The sequence below is a fragment of the Capra hircus genome, chromosome 13, assembly GCF_001704415.2.
Source record: "Capra hircus breed San Clemente chromosome 13, ASM170441v1, whole genome shotgun sequence".
NCBI lineage: Eukaryota > Metazoa > Chordata > Mammalia > Artiodactyla > Bovidae > Capra > Capra hircus.
This window is the reverse complement of record NC_030820.1, coordinates 63,927,191-63,948,138: the sequence shown is the minus strand read 5'-3', so window position 1 is coordinate 63,948,138 and position 20,948 is coordinate 63,927,191. Positions and strand designations below refer to the sequence as shown.

Here is a 20,948-nt window from a genome sequence, read left to right as displayed (position 1 = left end):
TGGCCACCTGATGTGAAGAGCTGACTCACTGGAAAAGACCCTGATGCTGGGAAAGATTGAAGGCAGGAGGAGAAGGGAATGACAGAGGATAAGATGGTTGGATGGCATCACCGACTCAATGGACATGGGTTTGGGCGGACTCTGGGAGTTCGTGATGGACAGGGAGGCCTGGGGCCTGGTGTGCTGCGGTTCATGGGATCGCAAAGAGTCGGTCATGACTGAGCGACTGAACTGAACTGAAAAACGCATCTGTTCATTAATTTACTGAGCCAATAAACATATTTGATCACCTACTATGTGTCAAGTTCTATGCGCTGGGGATATAAATGCAGCAATGAGCAAAGACCCGGATTATCCTCTAGTCAGGGGGAGGGGTGCAGAAAGTGAAAAACCATGTTAGGTCAAACAAAGCAGGTAATAAAATGGAGAGCGCAAGTAAGGAGTGTGAGGGCTGTTTTTATATGGATGGTAGGGAAGGTCTCTCCTTGAATAGAAACCTGGAGTACATGAGAAAGTAAGCCATTAAGAAAGCTTCCTGGGGATGAGAAGTTTTGGCTGAGAGCACACTGTAAGTTCCTCACACATTCTGGATACTGACTGTTTCCCAGAATATTCCTTGCCTTTTATGGTTGTTTATGCTGTCTTACGGAGAAGGCAATGGCAACCCTCTCCAGTACTCTTGCCTGGAGAATCCCATGGACGGAGGAGCCTGGTAGGCTGCAGTCCATGGGGTCACGAAGAGTTAGACACGACCGAGTGACTTCACTTTCACCTTTCACTTTCATGGACTGGAGAAGGAAATGGCAACCCACTCCAGCATTCTTGCTTGGAGAATCCCAGGGACGGCGGAGCCTGGTGGGCTGCCATCTATGGGGTCGTACAGAGTTGGACACGACTGAAGCAACTTATCAGCAGCAGCCTGCTGTCTTATGGGGCTTCCCTGGTGGCTCAGACAGTAAAGAATCTGTCTGCAATGCGGGAGACCTAAGCTCAATCCCCAGGGTGGGAAGATCCCCTGGAGAAGGAAATGGCAACCCACTCCAGTATGCTTGCCTGGAGAATCCCATGGACAGAGGAGCCTGGCAGGCTACAGTCCAATTGGTTGAAAAGAGTTGGACACGAATGAGCGACTAACACTACAGTGTCTTATACAGAAGGCTTTAATATTGTTATGGTCAAACTTGTCAATCTTTTCCTCTTCATGACTTCTGGGCTATATGATTGAGAAGAACTTTCATACCCCCAAATCATAAAAGTAGTCCCATAGATTCACTTCTACTGTTTTTATACTTTGATTTTTAACATATATAATTTACATTTCATAAGTTTATGAGGTATAATTTACATACAATAAAACTCACCCACTTTGAGTCTAATGATTTGTAGCCAACTTATGGTTGTATAACCATTAGCACAATCCAGCTTTAAAACTGTACTTTGATTTTGTTACATACAGCTTTTAGTATGTCTGAGATTCATTTTAGCTTTTGGTGTAAAGTTCAACACCTAACTTTTTTTTTTTTTCTTTCCCCATTGATTTGAAATGTCTCCCTTACCACATGTTAAATTTCCATGCATACCTGAATCTGATCTTGATCTCCTTGTTTCAAGGGTCACAAATAGGGTTTTATTTGCCCCATGGGGTTTTCAAAATTGGGTAATTTCACATAAAAATTCAGACTTTTGGCCTTTCTGGAAAAAACCAGACAATTCAGCAACAACCTGCTGGAGGCGAGTAGAGCCCACTCCCTGCAGATGGGAATGAGGATGATGACCACAATCCCAGGTTACCAGAAACAGCCTCTTTATATGCTTACTGTCCTGTTGTAATTAATAGCACTCTTTCATTCTCAAAAATGTTCTGGTTTGGGCAATAAATTATGAGTTACAATCTCCACCATTCCTTATTGCACCACACCCAGCATTCCTCTTTCATTTATGTTATTAATACAAGACCCCCTCCCAGAACGAAAAAAGACAAGGAGACGCCACGATCCTACCACAGAAGTTTGCCCAAAGCATGATTATTTGGGCTCAGAGTCGAGTAAGAACATACTGGTGGGGAGAAATCAGGTCAGGTTTCCTCTGACAGTGAATATGATGTCACAATTTACCAACCATTTTCCCTTCCCTTATTTCATTTAACTTCACAGCAACCTACCAAGTTACACAACTTACCCTACTGTGCGTCTGAGTAGGGATGTGCTGTCTTCCCCTGTAACTCGCATTCCAAAACAGAGACCTAGTTATCTTCTCTGCTCACCACTGCTTTTCCAGGGACCGCTCGGTGCTGGGCGCAGAGCTGGCTCCAAGGAACTATGTATTGGCTGAATAGGCTCCCAGGAACTACCGATTGAATGAACTCGGGAAAATGAGGCTCGGGGAGGTCCGTGGCGAGTCTCAGCAGAAAGAAGCAGGTGGGAATCAGAACAGGCGGCCTGATTCCTGGTCTGGAACCCAAGATCTTTTCCTAGTCATTTGACTCTAACCTCCCCAAATTGGCAAGAAATGGGAGACTGCGCACGCAGGGACTTGTCTTCGACCTGGAGGGACCTCAGTGAAATGCTGGACCGAGGGGCAAGAAGGACAAGTGGCGCAAGAAACGCCTCTCTCTCATCTGCCCGCTTGGGAGCAAGACTACATTTCCCAGCAGCCCCCGCGGCACGCACAGCCCCTGCCACGCGGCCTGCGCCTCCGCCGTCGGCCCACTGGGGGCGCTGCGGCGACCCCTCTGCCGCCCCGTAGAAATCTCCGCGGCCCCGGGGCCGCTTGCTTCCTGTTTGTAGGACGAGGAGACATGGCGGCGGCGCCGGCGGCTGCTGGGTCTGGGGCCGGCCGAGGGCGACGGGCGGCGGCAACGGTGGCGGCTTGGGGCGGATGGGGCGGCCGGCCGCGGCCGGGTAACATTCTGCTGCAGCTGCGGCAGGGCCAGCTGACCGGCCGGGGCCTGGCCCGGGCCGTGCAGGTATGAAGCCGGCCCGGAGGGGCGGGGCGGGGTGGACCGGGCGGGAGCTGGCGGGGGGCCGGGGAAGAGGCCTTTCCAGGCCGCCGCAGTACGGGCCTGACCCCTCTTGGCCGGTCGCTGGGCCTCTCTGAAGGCTGTCCCGACGCTGTCAGCCGCGGCGGGGCAGTGGGCAGCGGCGGGCTAGAGGCTCCGTGTTAGGGACCGAGCCGGGCTGGGCTGCATCGGGCACAGATGGCGTGTACGAGTCCTGGGCCCAGCTCCTGGATCCTCCCTTCCTTGCGCCACGTCTGCACGTCTGGGGGACCCTGGGCGAGTTTGCTTTAGCCTCTACGGGCCGCGAGTTTCTCCGCGTTGAACTGGGCGGTGGGTCATCATTGCAGCCACCAAACGGTTCCCAAGTCATCATAAATGTCATTCTCTCGGAGGCCTTTCCTTGACATAACCCCTCCCCCGCTTCTAAGCTAGGTCCCCATTGTTATTCAGTTACAGCCCAGAATTCATTTGGTTCACATTACTTTCTTAGTCTCTAATTACATATTTCTTTGTTGTCTTCTCTTTTTCTCGCCTGTATCTTACATTCGGCTGAGCTCCAACGGGTGCAGGGACTGTATCTGTGTTGCGTGTGTAAAGCGTCATGGTTAACAGCTAGGGTTCCGGAGTCAGGCCTGGATTCAGAACCCTGCTGTCTCTTGATTGGGCAAGTTTACCTTTCTGTGCCTCAGTTTCCTCATTTGTAAAATGAAGATGATAATTAGTAATCAACCTGTTAAGGTGTTGTGAGGATCAAAGACAATTGTGTAAAGCGTTAAATGCGTTTCTGGTGCATAGTAAAAAGCTGAAGAGTAATCAGTTAATATTAATGCAGTACTTGTTATCTAGCTTACTCTACGTGCCTATTATATGATTAGTTTGGGTTTTTTTTTTTTTTTTTAATGAATGAAGGACACTGCTTTAGAGTAAATCAGGATGAGTAAGACCAAGGTTGCTTGCTCCTCCCCTTCCCCCTCACCTTGTTCCCAGAAGTTACCTTGTAAACACCCCTGTAAAACATTAGCTTAACTTAAGGACAGCTTTTGCATAAAGAAACTTTTAAGTATGTACAGGAAACTAATAAAGTGATTGGTGGAGTGGGAGTTGGGTAGATGAGGGAGAAAATGAGAGTGAGATTTTTCATAGTAACTTAGTTTTGAGCCATTTTAATATTATATGGTTAAAAGGACATATATATATACACACATATATGTGTGTGTGTGTGTGTTTGTATAGGGTTACAGATGAAGAAGCAGTTCTGGGTGAGCAGTATTTTCCTTGCCATAAGATAACCATAGATGAGCAACATTTTTCCCTTTGCATTCTTCTCTATCTGCCTTAAGATCCTGGAAATACTTGCTCTGTCCTTTAACCCAAAGACTCTTACTGACCTGAGTAGGTAGGAATGGGCAGAAAGGGAACTCAACTCACCTTTATTGAGTACATACTTTGGATCAAGCATTGTGCAAGTTATACAGTGTCTTTATTTCATTCTCAAGTCTTTTGAATCAAGTGTCAGGACTCATCTCTTAACACCGATGAAGAAACTTAGGCTCAGAAAGAATAGGCAATTTGCTCCCAAGCACTCTTCTTGATAATCTTCTGTGTTCTGAGAGCAATAGAGAGCCACCAAAGTTCTTTAACTCAATGAATGAAAGAAAATTAAGTTCTTTACACATATTTGTACCCAATGCTGGATGACTTGGAGTGGAAGGAGACTGGAGGAACTCATCGGATAGAAGGTGCTGGAATGTTCTTGAGCCCCATTTATAGTCTGTGGTAATAATTGATTACCGCATTAATTACCACCATTAGTATGGTAATCAAGTTGTATACAGACAGGTGTGGGAGCTATATCAGAAGCTGAGGCTGAGGTTCCTTTCCAAAACTATAGTGAGGATCAAGTGGGGATCTTCATCTTTCAAATGTGTCCCTTCTTAGTAGCTTTCTTTGATCTCGTCCTTGTTTCACTCTTTTTCCTCCCCCCACATTGCAGAGTGAATGATTTCCTCACAGGTATTTCCATGACACAGTGAGTATATTCTCTTATGGCCTGTGGAATACTTGGAAAGACCAGGTTAAAATTTTCTTCTTTGCGTTTTAAACACATAATGTAAAGTTTACCAACTCATTCATTTTTAAGTGTGCAGTCAGTAAGTAGTCACATTGTTGTGAAGCAGATCTCCGGAATTTTTTCATCTTGTAAATCTGAAACTTGAGCCATTAAACTACTCGTTTCCCCTTCTCACAGCCCCTGGTAACCACTGTTCTACTACTTTCTGTTTCCATGAATTTGATTATTTTAAATACCTCATATAAGTGGAATCATGCATTGTTTGTCTTTTTGTGCCTGGCTTATTTAACTTAGTACAGTGTCTTCAAGGTTCATCCGTGTTGTAGCATGTAACAGGAACTCCTTGGGAAAAACCAGATTTTGAAGTAAGATGGACCTGTATTGAACCCTAGTTCTGTCATTTATTGGTAGGTTATATTATATAACCTCTCTTAACCTCAGGTTCATTCTTTCTAAAATGGCAGTGGTAACATCTTCTTAGTGCTATTGGGGGAGAAGTAAGTAGAATAATGTATCTAAAAAGCTTGCCCAGTATAGGGCATATAGTAGGTGCTCAGTAAGTCATTGTCATCAGCTCATAGATCTGAGACTGGGCCTCTTGAAAGACTGTGTTTTATTTTTTTATGTGTCTGCAGAGCCTGAAACAGCACCAGTCATTTGATCCTCAGGACTCAGGAAATTGTTTGACTTGAAATACTGTATCTGAGGGCTTTGTCTTTTTCAGTGCTGTCTCTTTGTATATCCCACACAGTCCCATGGCTTTAAAGAGTTCTGGAGTCAGATTACTTAGATTTGAATCCCAGCTCTGGTGCATACTTGCTGTGTGTCTTTGAACAAGTAGTTTAATCTCTTTTTGCCTCAGTTTCTTCATTTATAAAATAGAGATAATCATGGGTTCTAGCTTGGTAAGGCTGTGGTAAGGACCAAGAGCATTTATACATGTAAAGCACTTAAAATAGTGTCTAAAATATAGTAGGCATGCTATAAAGATTAGCAAGTATTGTTTTTAGCAAAACTATATTCTGATAGATCCTAAATCTGTATTTCCATCCTGGTTCCCCCCTTTAGCTCCAGTTGGATATATCCAAATACTTTCTCAGCATCTCCACACAGACATCTAATGGGCACCTCAAAAACTTAATATGGCAAATACAGCCCACCAAATCTGGTCTTCCTCAAGTCCCAAATGGAGCTTGAGAGGAGCCTGGGAGAAAACTCCGGGCTGAATGATTTAAAGTGGGCCTGTCCTACTGGGATTTTAGTGTGCCTTATTCTCATCTCCCCCTTTCAGTTTGCCCTCCGTCGGGGTAATAAAATACGCTGGTGTGATGCTTTAGTGTTTACAGAGCCTGTCCAGATTTATCAGCACATTTGATCCCTAAAACAAGTCAGGTCTTATAATCCCTTGCCTAAAACCCTCCAGTGGCATCCCATGGCAGTTGGTATCAAATCCAGTTTCCTTCCCTGGGGTGCACAGGACCCTCCATGGTCAGTGGGAATTGCGGGAAAGGGGTAGACTAGGCAAGGCAACTCAGCAGGTCATGACCCGCCACACGTAGAGACGCCACTTCAGTTTGGAAATCTAATGATAGGCTGGCTTATGGCATCCTGTTTGTTTCCCAAATTCCAGTCATCACTTCCTTCGTAATTATTGGTATATCTAATTTCTACCTGAGTGTTATTTACCTCATATGTATCTTTTTAGATTGACCCCCTCTTTTTTTGTTTTTAAATTTTCAATTGGTACTGCCTCTTTCAGCCTTGTTCTAAGCATTAACATTTGAAACCTAGAGGTTCAAATCAAATACTGTCGTCTTTGCCTGTCAAGAATAATTTGATATTGAAAACCCCCCAGTAGGATAAATTCTTTTAAAAATATGGATAATATTTAAACAGCTTTTTATATTCACAAACCATAAAATTCACTTTTAATTATATTAAAACATAACAGATCCCATTAAAGTGGATGCAAGCATTCATTGGTTAATATTACCAGAATAATATAACAATGTATTTATCTTCATTAATTAAAGGTATTTAATCTTCATTAATCTTGAAGGCTATTTACTTGCACTTAATTTATTTCGAGGCATTTGATATCTTACACTTAGAACTAAACAAATAAAATATACATTTTATGTTTATGGAGTTCAGCATTTTATTATTTAAAAAGAAAAGCACTAAAGACAAAAATAAGTCAACAAAAACTGTAAATGTCTGGAAGTGTCACATTTACTAAATAGGTTGACTGCTTAGGCAGCATGATGTAAGAGATTATCACTCCTATAAACTGTCAAACCACAAGTACTCCAAGAGAAAAAACCCATACAACACCTGCCAAAAATTCAGCTTTGAAGATGCCTGGATGGTGGCTCTTTTCATCATACTACTCAGATGTTCACAAGGGAAACAAAATCCAGATGATTAGTTTTAAGTGAGAGTAAATGCCTTGTAAGACAAACTGGTAGTAGTAAAAGAAATTCCATGTGAAGTTGAATATTTTGAATGTGATTTGGAGAATCTCTGGGTATCCTGAACCTTGTAAAAATTAACAGCAGTGCCCCCACTCTTCACCCCAAGTTCCACTCTCCCCAGGCAGTCACTGTCCACACTGTGGCTGTTTTCTTTTGCAGGCGAAGAGTCCACGAAACAGGAAAGCCAGTATTCTACATGACATAAGGCTAATACTTGACTGTACAGTTTTAAAGGTTATCTATTCTCTTCCTCTTGTAGAGGGTTAGGGTTTAATTCACAGCACCCTGTGCCACACGTTTGGTCTCTGTGATTCTCCTAATGTGGTTATGTCAGTTTTGGCCGTTGGTATTTTCTTTATGATGATAGTGATAAGATATAATTGTTTATGGCAGAGCCATATAGTATGCAACAATTATGTTCTGTATAATGTGTTTTTCTTAGTTAAAAGCTGCCCTTTCTTCCCCTACTTTTTAAATTGAGACCTCGGTATAGTAGAATTCACCCTTTCAGTGTATAGTTCTGTAAGTTTTGACAAACACACATAGTTGTGTGACCACCACTGTAGTTAAGATTCAGAAAGTTCCCCTGTAGTAGTCTACCCTTCCCCACCACCATCCCTTGGCAACTGCTCATCTGTTGTCTATCCTATTATGCTGTTTTACTGACTGTCACAGAAATGGAATCATTCCATATGTAGACTTTTGAGTCTGGTTTCTTTCACTGTAATCATCCTTATAAAATTTGCTTTACTTTTTATTACAATTTACTACCAAATTCTAAAACTCCTACTTTTTTCTTTTGAAAAGAAATTCTTCTTGGAACCCTCTGGCCTGCTTCAGCTTGGACTAATTACTTGCTAGAATAGCTGTATAGCTGAATTTGGGGGGTTTCTCTTCACCAAATTCAGGACATTTTATTTCTTTTTCTCATGTTTTGGATCTCTGTTTTCTGAATTCTGTGTTCCTTTTTCTTGGAGTACATTCTCTAGTAGCCACCTAAGAAAGCAAACATGGGAGGTAACTTTCTTTTAAGTTTGTATGTCTGAAAATGTCTTTTTTTTCTTATACTTGAGCATTTAGTTTAGCTGGGTATATAATTCTAAGTTAGAAGTTATTTTCCCTTAAAGTTTTAATGGCATATTATTCCATTATCTTTAAGCATTTGGTGTAACTGTTGAAAGGTTCTGTTCTCATTCCCCATCCTTTGTGCATGACCTATATCCCCACTCCTTACCTCCTAAGAGCTTGTCTTCTGTAATTTTAGCTATAATATGCATTGATGAAAGTTTTCTCATTCATTGTGGGTACACTTTGGTAGATATACATTAAAACATGTAACAACTATAATGAAGTCATGTCTATCATCTGACTAACCCCTCTGCAAAATGATTTCACTGAGTGTTCTCTTAGGATCTTCCTATTTTTAAAAGACATTTTCTCTCCTTTGAAGTTTGGGCTATGGTTGCTTTGGAGAACTTCGTAGAATAAGTGAGGTGTGAGTTGGTTCTGAAGAATGAGTAGACTTTTAACAGTAGCATAGATATTTCTCAGGAACACCATTGAGAAAGTCCCTATAACTGGCCATTAGAAGACAGAAGAGAAAGTGAAGTGCTCCTGTGGGAGATCAGTGGGAGATAAGTTTAGATATTTGGGATTAGGGCGGGGAGCGTAACTAACATTTATTGGACATCCGCAGTGTGCCATTGTGTGTATAGTTGGCTTTTTTTTAAGTTTATTGTTAAATATTTGACCTTTAAAAAGCTGTAATAAGTAATACCAGTGTGTTGCCACAGTAAACATGTACCCATGGCCAAATTTGAGAAGTTATTAATATATTTAATGCCCCTTTCATGTCAGTCCCTCCCTGCCGGAGGTAACATTTGTTTTGAGTAACATATACACATGTACAAAAGGGAGGAAAGTCAGTCTGCCTTAAAAATGGCCTGCTGCCACCTCTGCTATCTCCCTCCAGTTCTACTCCCAGATGCAACTCTGGTTATTGATTTCTGGTGGATCCCTCTATCTAAGCTTAGGAAAGCAAATATGTCGCTATAGTCTTCCTTATACAGGTGATACTGTACTATACATACTGTTGTGTAGTATGTATACATACTATGTGCTTCTAGCTTTTTTCACTTACAAATGTATTCTAGAGATCCTTCCATAATCAGTACATAAGATTATTTTAGGCATTTACAAAACTTTCTGTGTTGAAATGCACAAAGATAAATGAACAGCTCAAAATTATCTACTGTGTAGAAAATACTGCATCATCTCTGTACTCCTTACTAACCTCTCTCTCTACTCTTCTTCCCCTCAAATGAAATCGCTAGTCTAACTTCTAACTTTGCACTTAGTCATACTAGTTTTTATACTTTATACAAATAGCATCAGGGCTTCCCAGGTGACACAGTGGTAGAGACTCTGCCTGCCAGTCCAGGAAACGCGGGTTCCATCCCTGGGTTGGGAAGATTCCCTGGTGGAGGAAATGACAACCCACTCCAGTATTCTTGCCTGGAAAATCCCATGGACAGAGGAGCCTGGTAGGCTATAGTCCATGGGGTCGCCAAGAGTTGGACACGCCTGAGCACGCGCATGCATACATATATACATAGAATCAAACAGTATGTACTACGTCTGCCTTCTGCCTTCTTTCAGCCCACATTGTGAGATTCATCTGTGATGACAGGTAAAGCTGTAGTTCATTCATTGTCATTGCTGTATAGCATTAAACCACAGTTCAGTTCAGTTCAGTCGCTTTGTTGTGTCTGACTCTTTGCAACCCCGTGAATCGCAGCACGCCAGTCCTCCCTGTCCATCACCAACTCCCGGAGTTCACCCAAACTCATGTCCATCAAGTCGGTGATGCCATCTCTGGAGTTATTTCTCCACTGACCTCCAGTAGCATACTGGGCATCTACCAACCTGGGGAGTTCCTCTTTCACTACTCTATCATTTTGCCTTTTCATACTGTTCATGGGGTTCTCAAGGCAAGAATACTGAAGTGGTTTGCCATTCCCTTCTCCAGTAGTTCATTCATTTTCATTGCTATATAGTATTAAACCCCAACCCCCCCCCAAAAAAAAAACACCCAGTTAATTCATTGTAATTTTGATGAGTATTTGGGATCTTTCCAGTGTTGGGTGGTTTTGAATAATGTTTCTGTGAACATTCTTGTACTTCTCTCTTTAAGCGTATCTGTGCAATTTCTTTGGGGTGTATACTTAAACATAGAATTGCTAGGTTATAGGATGTACATAGGTTTAGCATTAGCAGCTAAACAGTTTCCCAAATGGTTGTACTAATTTACAGTCGCACCAGCAGTATATGTGAGCTCCTGTTCCATGTTCTGACTCACCTGTGGTGTTGCCAGTCTTTTTCATTTCAGTCATTCTAGTGTGTGCGAAGTGGCGTCTTGTGATTTGAGTTTGTGTTTCCCTCATGACTAGTGAAGTTAAGCATCTTTTCAGGAGTTCATTGGCCATTTGGACTTTCTGTCTTGTGGATTACCTGTCTAAATCTTTTACATATTTTTCTGGTGGGGTTTTTCATTTAAAATAAAGTTCTTTTTATTTGCTGGATATGAGCCCTTTGTAGTTATATTTGGCAGATATTGTCTCTTATTTGGTGGCTTGGCTTTTTTCAAAAGATCTGTTGGTAAACAGAAGTGCTTAATTTTAATACCACTGTTTTCCCTTATGGTTTTTGTATTCTGTTTAGTAAATCTTTACCTACTCTAAGGTCATGAAGATACTCTGCTTGTCTTCTAGAAGCTTTACTGTTTTGCCTTTGCCATTGAAATACATGTTCTAGGAATTTATTTTGGGTGTGGTGTGAGCTTTTCCATAGAGAGATCAAGTTAACCAGTTATTTATTGGAGAGTCTTTTTTGTCCCTCCAGTGCTCTGGAGTGTTTGTTTTCACGTCTGTTTCATGTCTGTTCTGTTGCTCTGATTTGTCCATTTACCCTTATGCTAATATCACATTGTCTTATTTTCTGTAATTTTATGTGTTGATTTTGGTTATAGAATATTGAATCAGAAGAGTAGCTTCTCCTGCTTTTCTTCAAGAATTCCTTGGCTCTTCTTGGTCCTTTGCCATTTCCATATACATTTTTGAATGAGTATGTACATTTTTACAACAGGATTTTGATTGGGATTGCTTTCAGTCTGTTCAGTACCGCACACTCATTCTCTCCTTCCCTTACATCTCTTTTTCTCTGATGTAATCTTCCTTAATCTCTCTTGATGATATTTTACAGTTTTCTATGTAGTGGTCTTTGTTAGATTCATTCCTTGGCATTTGATATGATTTGGTGGTATTGTAAATAGCATTTTTAAAGCCACATTTTCTAGCTATAGCTGTAATATAAAAACAGGATTGGTTTTTGTATTGCTGCAGCGTTTATACTGCTCCTGTATTTTAATACTTTAGATTATTTTGGATTGTGTATGTGTACAGTCATCTGCAAGTATATCTGCAAATGAAGCTTTTATTTTATCCCTTGCTATCTTACACCTTTTTTTTCTTACCTAACTGCTGTTTGGGATGCTCCTTTACAGTGAATGAAGTGGCATGTTACTGATTTAAGAGGGAGAGCCTTAAACACTTAACCATTAAGTATGATGTTTGTTGAATATTTTCTGTAGATACTCTTATTAGTTCATTTCTTTTCTGAATTTCTGTGTTGAATTCTATCAAAATGCTATTTCTGCATTGAGATGTTAATATAATTGTTTTCCTTTGTGTTATTAATATGATGAATTACACTGAGTAAACTTTTCAAATATTAAACCAAATCTGAATTTCTGATTCAAAACTTCATCCTTTTTATAGATTGCTAAATTTGAGTCCTAATTTTCTTATTAGGCTTTTTTTCCTTCTGTGTTTATGAATGAGAATGGCCTATAATTTTCCTTTCACCAGGTTTTGGTATCAAGTTTATCGTGGCCACTAGTCATAGCTTTAGTTGGACCCCACAAATTTTGATCTGTAGTATTTTCATTGTCATTTATTTCAGAATACTTTCAAATTTCTCCTTGGATTTCTTCTTTGACCTATGCATTTTTAAGAGGTATACTTTTTAATTTATGAACATCAGGGTTTTATAATTATCTTTCTGTTACAGATTTTACAGTGATTGCAGTGCAGTCAGAGAACATAGTTTGTGTTTTGATTCATTTAGATACGTGTTGAAATTTGTTCCATGGCCCAGCAGCTGTGCATTTTGTAAATGTTCTGTATACTTGCAAAGAATGTATAGAGAGTAGCTATTAAATGTAGTGTCAGTTTCTGCAGTGAAGCCATCTGGAATTTTGATCGATTCAGTTCAGTCACTCAGTTGTGGCCAACTTGTTGGGACCTCATAGACTGCAGCACAACAGGCCTCCCTGTCCATCACCAACTCCCGGAGTTTATTCAGACTCAGGTCCATTGAGTCAGTTATGCCATCCAACCATCTCATCAGTATGGAGAATATTGTCATATTAGAAATGTTAAGTCTTCCAATCTCTGAGCATGAATGGCTTTCCATTTATTTAGGCATTCTTTACTTCTTTAATTTCTTTTGACGATGTTTTGTGTTTTATTGTATAGATCTTATATTTTGTTACATTTATTCATAAGTATTCTTTTTAATGCTGTTACAAATGGGATTGCTTTCTTATTTTCACTTTTGGATTGTTCATTGCAGATGCATAGAAATTCAGGTGATTTTTGTATATTCATTTTGTATCCTGAAAGCTTGCCAAACTCACTTATTAGCTCTAAGTGTGTGTGTTGGTCTCCTTTGAAAAAAATGTCCGTTTGGGTCTTATGCCTATTTTTAAATTGGGTTGTTTATATTTTTTTCCTCTATTTTTTCTGTTGAAGTATAGTTGATTTATAATGTTATGCTAATTTGTGCTAATTAGTTTTTTGTAGTTTTTATTTGAGTTGTGTGAGCTGTTTATGTTTTAGATATTAATCCCTTATTTATATCATTTGCAAGTATTTTCTGTCATTCAGTAGGTTCTGCCTTTTCATTTTGTTGACGGCTTCCTTTGCTGTGCAAAGGCTTTTAGGTTTAATCAGGTCCCATTTATTTGTTTTTGTTTCTTTTGCCTGAGGAGACAGATACAAAAAACATACTGCAATGATTTATGTCAGAGAGTGTTCTGCCTCTGTTCTCTTCTAAGAGTTATGGTTTCTGGTCTTGCATTTAGGTCTTCAACCTATTTTGAATTTATTTTTTATACTGTGTGAAAAAATGTTCAGATTTCTTCTTTAAAAAATTTATTTTATTGAAGTATAGTTGATTTGCAGTGTTGTTACGCATTTCATTGTTTTACATATAGCTGTACAGTTTTCCCAACACTGCTTATTAAAGAGGCTGTCTTTTCACTGTTGTATATTCTTGTTGGTTTTGTTGTAAATTAATTGACCATAAGTGGTGGGTTTATTTCTGGGCTTTCTGTTTCCTTCCGTTGATCTGTGTGTCTGCGTCCATGTGCCAGGACTGTGCAGTTTTGGTTCCTGTAGTTTTGTAGTATAGTCTGAATCAGGGAGCGTGATACCACAAGCTTTGTTCTTCTTTTTATTTTCCAGGATGGTTGTGGCAGTTCTGGATCTTTTGTGGTTCCATATACATTTTAGGAATTTGTTCTAGTTCTGTGAAAAATGCCATGGCTATTTTGATAGGGATTGCATTAAATCTGTAGATTGCTTTGAGTGTATGGACGTTTTAACTAGTTTTCTAATCCAAGCACACAGGATATCTTTCCATTTCTATTATCATCCTTAATTTTCTTCATCATTGTTTTATAGTTTTCAGAGTATAGGTCTTTCACCTCCTTGATTAAGTTTATTTCTAGGTATTCTTTTAATGTCTTTGGTTTTGGTATCAGAGTAATACTAGCCTCATAGAATGAGTTGCGAAGTGTTCCTTCTGTTTTGTGGAAGAGTTTGTGAAGAATTTGCCAATTTCTGTTTAAATGTTCAGTAGAATTTCCTAGTGAGGCATCTGCACTTGGGCTTTTCTTTATGGGTCGTTTCCTTCCTTCATCCTTCCCTCTTTTTCTTCCTTTTGTATTAAATCACTAATTTGATCTCTTTAATTGTTTTAGGTATATCAGATTTTCTGTTTCTTCTTAAGTTAGTTTCTGTTATTTGTGTCCTGAGAATTTGTACGCTTCATCTAATTTATGTAGTTTGTTGGCATATAGTTGCTCCTAGTATTTCCATGTAAACCTTTTTATCTCCTTAAAATTGGTAGTTGTTTCCTCTTTCATTCCTGAATATATAGTAATTTGAGTCAATGTAAGTTAGTCAGTGTAACTATTTTCAATATTGTTGGTCTTTTCGAAGAACCAAATTTGATTTTGTTGATTTTTTTCCTGTTATTTTTCTTTTTCTCTATATCACTTATTTTTGCAAGGATCTTTTTAATTTCCTCATGCTTGCTTTGTGTTGGGTTTACTCCATTTTTCCCCTAGTTTCTCATGATGGAAGATAAGATAATCTGAGATTGCTCTCCTTGTTAATATAAATGTTTATAGCTATAAACTTAGAAGCACTGCTTTTGCCTAGTCCCATGAAGCCATTGTTTTCTGTCTTTTTCCTTTCAAGGAAGGGAAAGGTGTTTTTTTTCCCCATTGTTTTGGGGTTTGCCTTAATTTGAGTTTGCTTGAAGAATATAACATTTCTGATAATCATTTAGACCTACAGAAATGGTAATTTCCTATGGTTCACCCTAATACAAATACTCAGAAACATTTCATTATCTTTCATGACCCTTGAATTATTTTATTTTCACAATCTAAGAAAACAAGCTCAGGAAGAGTAATGAATGGGACTTGTCCAAGATCAGAGTACTGATGTGTATCAGGATAGGCCAAGCAGTTACTGAAGACCTGCATGTCCTTTGTAAGCTGCAGGGAGCTTTTGATCTAATTGAGGGACAAGTCTACATGAAAATAATTCACTTCTGGCACTGATAATGCCATATCCCCAGAATAGACATTGCCGTGATTAATGAACCTATCATTAGACTAGGGTATTGCTCATGCCTTCAGACACTTCCTGAGCCCCTGCTCCGTGCCTGGCGTTCTTTGAGAGAAAGAAGGCGTGCACAATAAACACAGCCTGGCACCTGCTCTATAGCGGTGGGCGGTGTTTAGGACAAATGAACCAGTAATTATGATACCGTGTGATAAATGTTAGATAAGGTCCCAGACCCTCTTAGAAAGGAGAGAGAGGAAGTCCTATCAAGGAAAGTTTCTGTCTTTTTGGCTTGCATTTTGAAGGGGAAGGAACTTTCTAGGTAGAAGAGACAGGGAGGAGGAGGAGCTTTCCAGGTAGGAAAGACGCCCAGAAATGTTCTGTGGCATAGAGTCCACCCTTGAACAGCACAGGGGCATAGGGGCCCCTTCACAGTCAAAATTATTGTATAACTTAAGAGTCAGCCCTCCATACCCACAGTTTCCCTGTATCTGTGGATTCAACCAGCCATGGATTGTGTAGTACTGTAATGTTTACTATTGAAAAAATTTCTCATGTAAGTGGACCCATGCAGTTGAAACCTGTATATGTGTGTGCGTGAATATTTATCCCTCTTGCTCCCACCTTAGGTTTATTTTCTCCCCATACAGGTGGCATACCTGTATGTCTATACAGAGCCATGTATGGGGGAATAAATACATGCAAAGCATAGAGAGAAAACACATACATTTGGAGCCTGGAGTGTGCATTGGGCAAAGAAGAAGTTAAGAGAGAAAAGTCGGTGATAGAATAGGAAGGGGGTGTATCATAAACGAGGAGCTGGACTTGGGCCTTACAGGCTGTCGGGGAACTTCTGAAGGTTTCTAGAAAGACCTTTGACTGACTTGTCCTGGGTGGGTTTGGGAGCCAGCTGCTCTCCTTTGCTGAATGTTCTAGTAGTTCTTTCCTCACCAGTAATAGTTTCCTCTTTTGTTTTTTTTCCTTTGGACTTACAGTTCACTGAAACTTTTTTGACGGAAAGGGACAAACAGTCCAAATGGAGTGGAATTCCGCAGCTGCTCCTTAAGCTGTATGCGACCAGCCACCTCCACAGTGACTTCGTTGAATGCCAAAACATCCTCAAGGTAACTGTTAGGGGCATTGGAGGGGCTGCATTCAGGGTCTCCAGGTGATACTAGACATCTGGGTTATTCCTCTTCTTCAGTCTGCTTTTTAAAATAGCCTGTATTTATTGAGTAAGCTGTAGAAAATTTGGGAAGTTCAGAAAAAGTGCAAAGAAGAAAGTAAAAATCACCTATAATCCCACCACCCAGAGATAATCACCATTAAGTTCCCGGTGTATATACTTCTGGGTTTTATTCTCACTTGTTTTGTCCTAGTACTTGCCTAAGTAAGGAGGCCTTGCCCTGGGATTGGGATATATTCTTTTTCAATGGGATTTAAAAGGTCCCGTTTTGGTGAGACTTCAAGGAAGTGGCCTTGCGGTTGTTGATAAGTATGACCGACATCTGAAGGTGAAGAGACTTGGAAAGAGTGCAGAGACATCCAGGGCAGTCAGTTCTCAATCTGGAGTGTGTATCAGAGTCACCTGGAAGCCTTGTTAATGGTGGGCCCTGCCAGTAGAATTTCTGATTTAGTAGGTCAAACTTCATACTGGGAAAGCAGGTCCAACTTTGAATTTAGATTACTGGCTCTAATGTAGCTAAAATCTATTCAAGTTATATTTGATCATAATAAAATATGTTTTTCATATGTGAAGTTCTGTTTATTATTTCACATAAATCATTTATAAATATTAATAGGGCCAGATAAGTTTAATCTTTACCTTTCAGAAGAGATGTTTTGTCTACACAGCTTTTTCTGTAAATTGAAAATCATTCCCAAGTAAAAATTTATAAAAAAACGTTTGTGCTCTTGATCTTCTCACAGTTTGATTTAGGATAGAAATAATTACAGTGTCTTATGCTTGCTTGAAAACATTTTGTGAAGAATTATACATTATTTCATTTGATTCCTGCAAAATCTCTGAGATATGAGGTGGATGAAAGAGGGAAATTCGTATTTGTGTGTGCTTGCTATGTGATCATTTCTTTATGCTTTCAACAAATATGTGAAATTTACTATGTACCAGGCATATTTAATTTTTATGATAACGCTGTGAGATGGGTGGTATTAGTAGATTAGTCCAAAATACTTGGATTGCATGTAACAGTAACCCACTCAGATTAGCGAAAAAGATTATTTATTGTCTCACATCTTCAGAAAGCACAGATGTGAATTCAGGGGCCAAATAGAGTTAGGCAGTCTATTTCTTATCTTGACATCTGTGTGTGGCCTCGTAGTCTTCCACAGAAGTAGGGCTGTTACCTGAAGAAGAGAAAAGGAGATACTGAGCAGGAAAATCCAGATGTCTTCTCCATTTCCTTTCTCAGTTGAGAAAACAGACTCAGCATAATCCACCCACCGTCATGTGGTTATCATTATGATGAGCCCAGATTTGTCCTACTCCTGAAACCAGCTTCCATTGTACAGTGTTGCCCACAGAATTACATTCTAGTTTTATAAATGAGAGAAATGAAACCCAGAGGAAGTAGTTCTCCCACCAATTATGTGACCTTGTACAACTTTGTGATTTTTGTTTTTTAACCTGTAAAATGGGTCAAACTATACTCACTTCATTGAATTATTTTAAGGATTAAGTGGACTTAAGTATACAAATCCGGTGCTTGTCATGTAATAGGTTATCTGTAAGAGAGAGTTCTGCTTTCTCTTGATGAGTGGTACTTGGACCAACATCAGCATCACTTGGGTACTTAGGATAAATGCACATTCTCAGGCCCCAGCCCAGACCTATTAAATCAGAAACTGCAGGTGGGACCCAGCAGCCTGGGTTCTAACATGTCCTTCAGGTGATTGGATGCTCACCACTGTATGTGAACGACTGCTCTGGTCCAGTGGGTTCCGTCTTCCCTTGAGGTTCCTAAGAAGAGAGCATGATGAGTAGGACCCTGTATTCTTCCTATTCTTTCTCCTGTTTGACCCACAATAGGTATGCTTTCTTTTGTAAGCACAGACTCAGGAGCCAGACATCCTAGGTTTAAGTCGTGACTCTGTCACATTACCCTGTTTGACATTGACAACTTCTTTGTGTCTTAGTTTCCTTATCTGTAAAATTGGGCCAGTACATTACTGTTACATCATAGAGTTGTGAGGATTAAAAGAGGTAGCTTATGAAGAACCATGCCTGGTACATATAATTATTTAATAAGTTAACTTCTACTATGATTACAACAACTTTTATCATATCAGCTTTTCTGTAAGTTGGCTTTTTTGTTGTTGTTGTTCATTGTGGAGGCTGTTTTTGGCCTCATGGGAATTCAAGTTGTGACTAAAATGCAAACTGTTCTTTTGGTGTCTGGTTTGTGTTGGATAGTAAAACTCAGTGTCTCTTGGTATCCTTTTTCACTAGGAAATTTCTCCTCTTCTTTCCATGGAGGCTATGGCATTTGTTACTGAAGAGAGGAAACTTACCCAAGAAACCACTTATCCAAATACTTATATTTTTGACTTGTTTGGAGGTGTTGATGTAAGTCATTGTTTATTATTACTACTGCTATTTAATGGCTATGGCTTGGGAACTTTCAAAATGGGAATTAGGAAGCGTTTTAGAATTTATAGCAAGCATTTCAGAATTTTCTCCTTTAGAAGCTCCATGATATTCACCTGTGTTGAAATACCATAGCTTTTACATTGAAAGAGTTGATTTATGGGAATTGATAATAATATCAACTTTTTTAAGGCACAAAGTTAATGTTTCCTAGTTCAACTGTGATTACTAGTTTCTTCTTTGTCCGTCCAGAGATGTGATATATATGTGTGTGTGTGTGTGTGTGTGTGTGTGTGTAAATAGTTACCCTGACTACCCCCACCTTAGGTTTATATTCTCCCCACATAGAATCATATATACAGGTACCTTGCTTGCTTTTTTCATGTGATTCTGTAACTCGGGGGTAGATTCATTTTAATATGTGTAAATCTGCCTCATTATTATTAACAGCTATATAGTATCCCCTGGTATGATTATACCATTATTTACCCAGGACTTAGTTGATGGACATTTAGCTTTCTCAGCACCTTTCCTATAACAAACAAGGTTGCAGTGAAAGTTTTTGTACATGTGAGTACTGTATACTTTTAGGATCAAAGCATGTATCTTTTATTGTTTATAAACTTAAAAATTTTATGTACCTAAAAGACTTTTATCAATTATATCCCCAGTAACAAAGAAGAAGAGTGCCTTTTTATCCACTCCATAACCAACACAGTGTGTGTATGTGCATTTTTATGGACTTTGTTATTGAGGTATAACTTGCATACAGTGAAGTATGTCAGTAACTGTGAGAAGATAAGTTCACCTTTGCCACCCAAACCATGAAATAGAATGTTGCCAACACATAGTAGCCTCCTTCACTAAGCAATATGTTTTAAGTATTTTAAATATTTGCTAAGCAGATATGAGAAAAGTGATGTTTCTTCATAGCTTTTTTAAGTTTTACTGAGATACAGTTCACATCATATAATTCACCCATTTAAAGTGTACAATTTAGTAGTTTTTAGTGTATTTGTAGATATGTGAAACCACCACCACAGTCACTCGAGAACATCTTTATCACCCAGAAAAGAAACTCCATATGTTTAAGCTATCACTCTCCCACTCCTCCAGCCACCAGCCCCATCATAGGCAACTGTTACTCCACTTTGTCTTTATAGATAACCTTGTCTTGGACATTTCATATGAACAGAGTCACATAATATGTGATCTTTTGTTATTGGTATGTTTCACTTAGCTTCATGTTTTCAAGGTCCATCCCCATTATAGCATGTTTCAGCACTTTATTCTATTTTATGGTTGAATAATACTCTACTGTGTGGATATACCACATTTTGTATGTTCATTTTTCAGTTAGTGGACACTTGGGCTATTTCTACCTTTCGACTATTACAAATAATGCTGCTCTTAACGTTTGTGTACAAGTTTGTGTGTAGAAATATCTTTCCATTAATCTTGGGTGTATTCCTAGAAGTGGGGTTGATGGGTCATATAGTAGCTCTTGTATTTAATTCTTTGAGGATTTATCAGACTGTTTTCCAAAGCAGCTGCACCATTTTACATACCCACCAGCAATGCACAAGGGTTCTAATTTTTCCACATCCTCTTTAACACTGGCTATTCTCTCTACTTTTGATTATAGCCATCCTACTGGCTGTGAAATGTTACTTCATTGTGGTTTTGATTTGCATTTTCCTGTTGCCTAATGCTGTTAAACATTATTTTATGTGCTTCTAAGTCATTTGTTTGTCTTCTTTGGAAAATATTGTTATTATGAATTCTGAGAGCCCTTTATATAGTCTCTGTATAGTTTTAAAAA

General features: G+C 39.5%; 1 protein-coding gene across 2 annotated transcripts in view; it reads left to right on the top strand.

Annotated features, from left to right (window-relative positions):
- TRPC4AP (transient receptor potential cation channel subfamily C member 4 associated protein) overlaps positions 2,769-20,948 on the top strand; it is a 70,249-nt gene continuing 52,069 nt past the window's right edge. For both annotated transcript variants that reach the window (XM_018057756.1, XM_018057755.1), the window contains exons 1-3: positions 2,769-2,965; positions 16,515-16,643; positions 18,989-19,105. In XM_018057756.1, the coding sequence (XP_017913245.1) occupies positions 2,798-2,965; positions 16,515-16,643; positions 18,989-19,105 (414 nt within the window). In that variant the 5' untranslated portion in view covers positions 2,769-2,797. The remainder of the gene's footprint in view (positions 2,966-16,514; positions 16,644-18,988; positions 19,106-20,948) is intronic.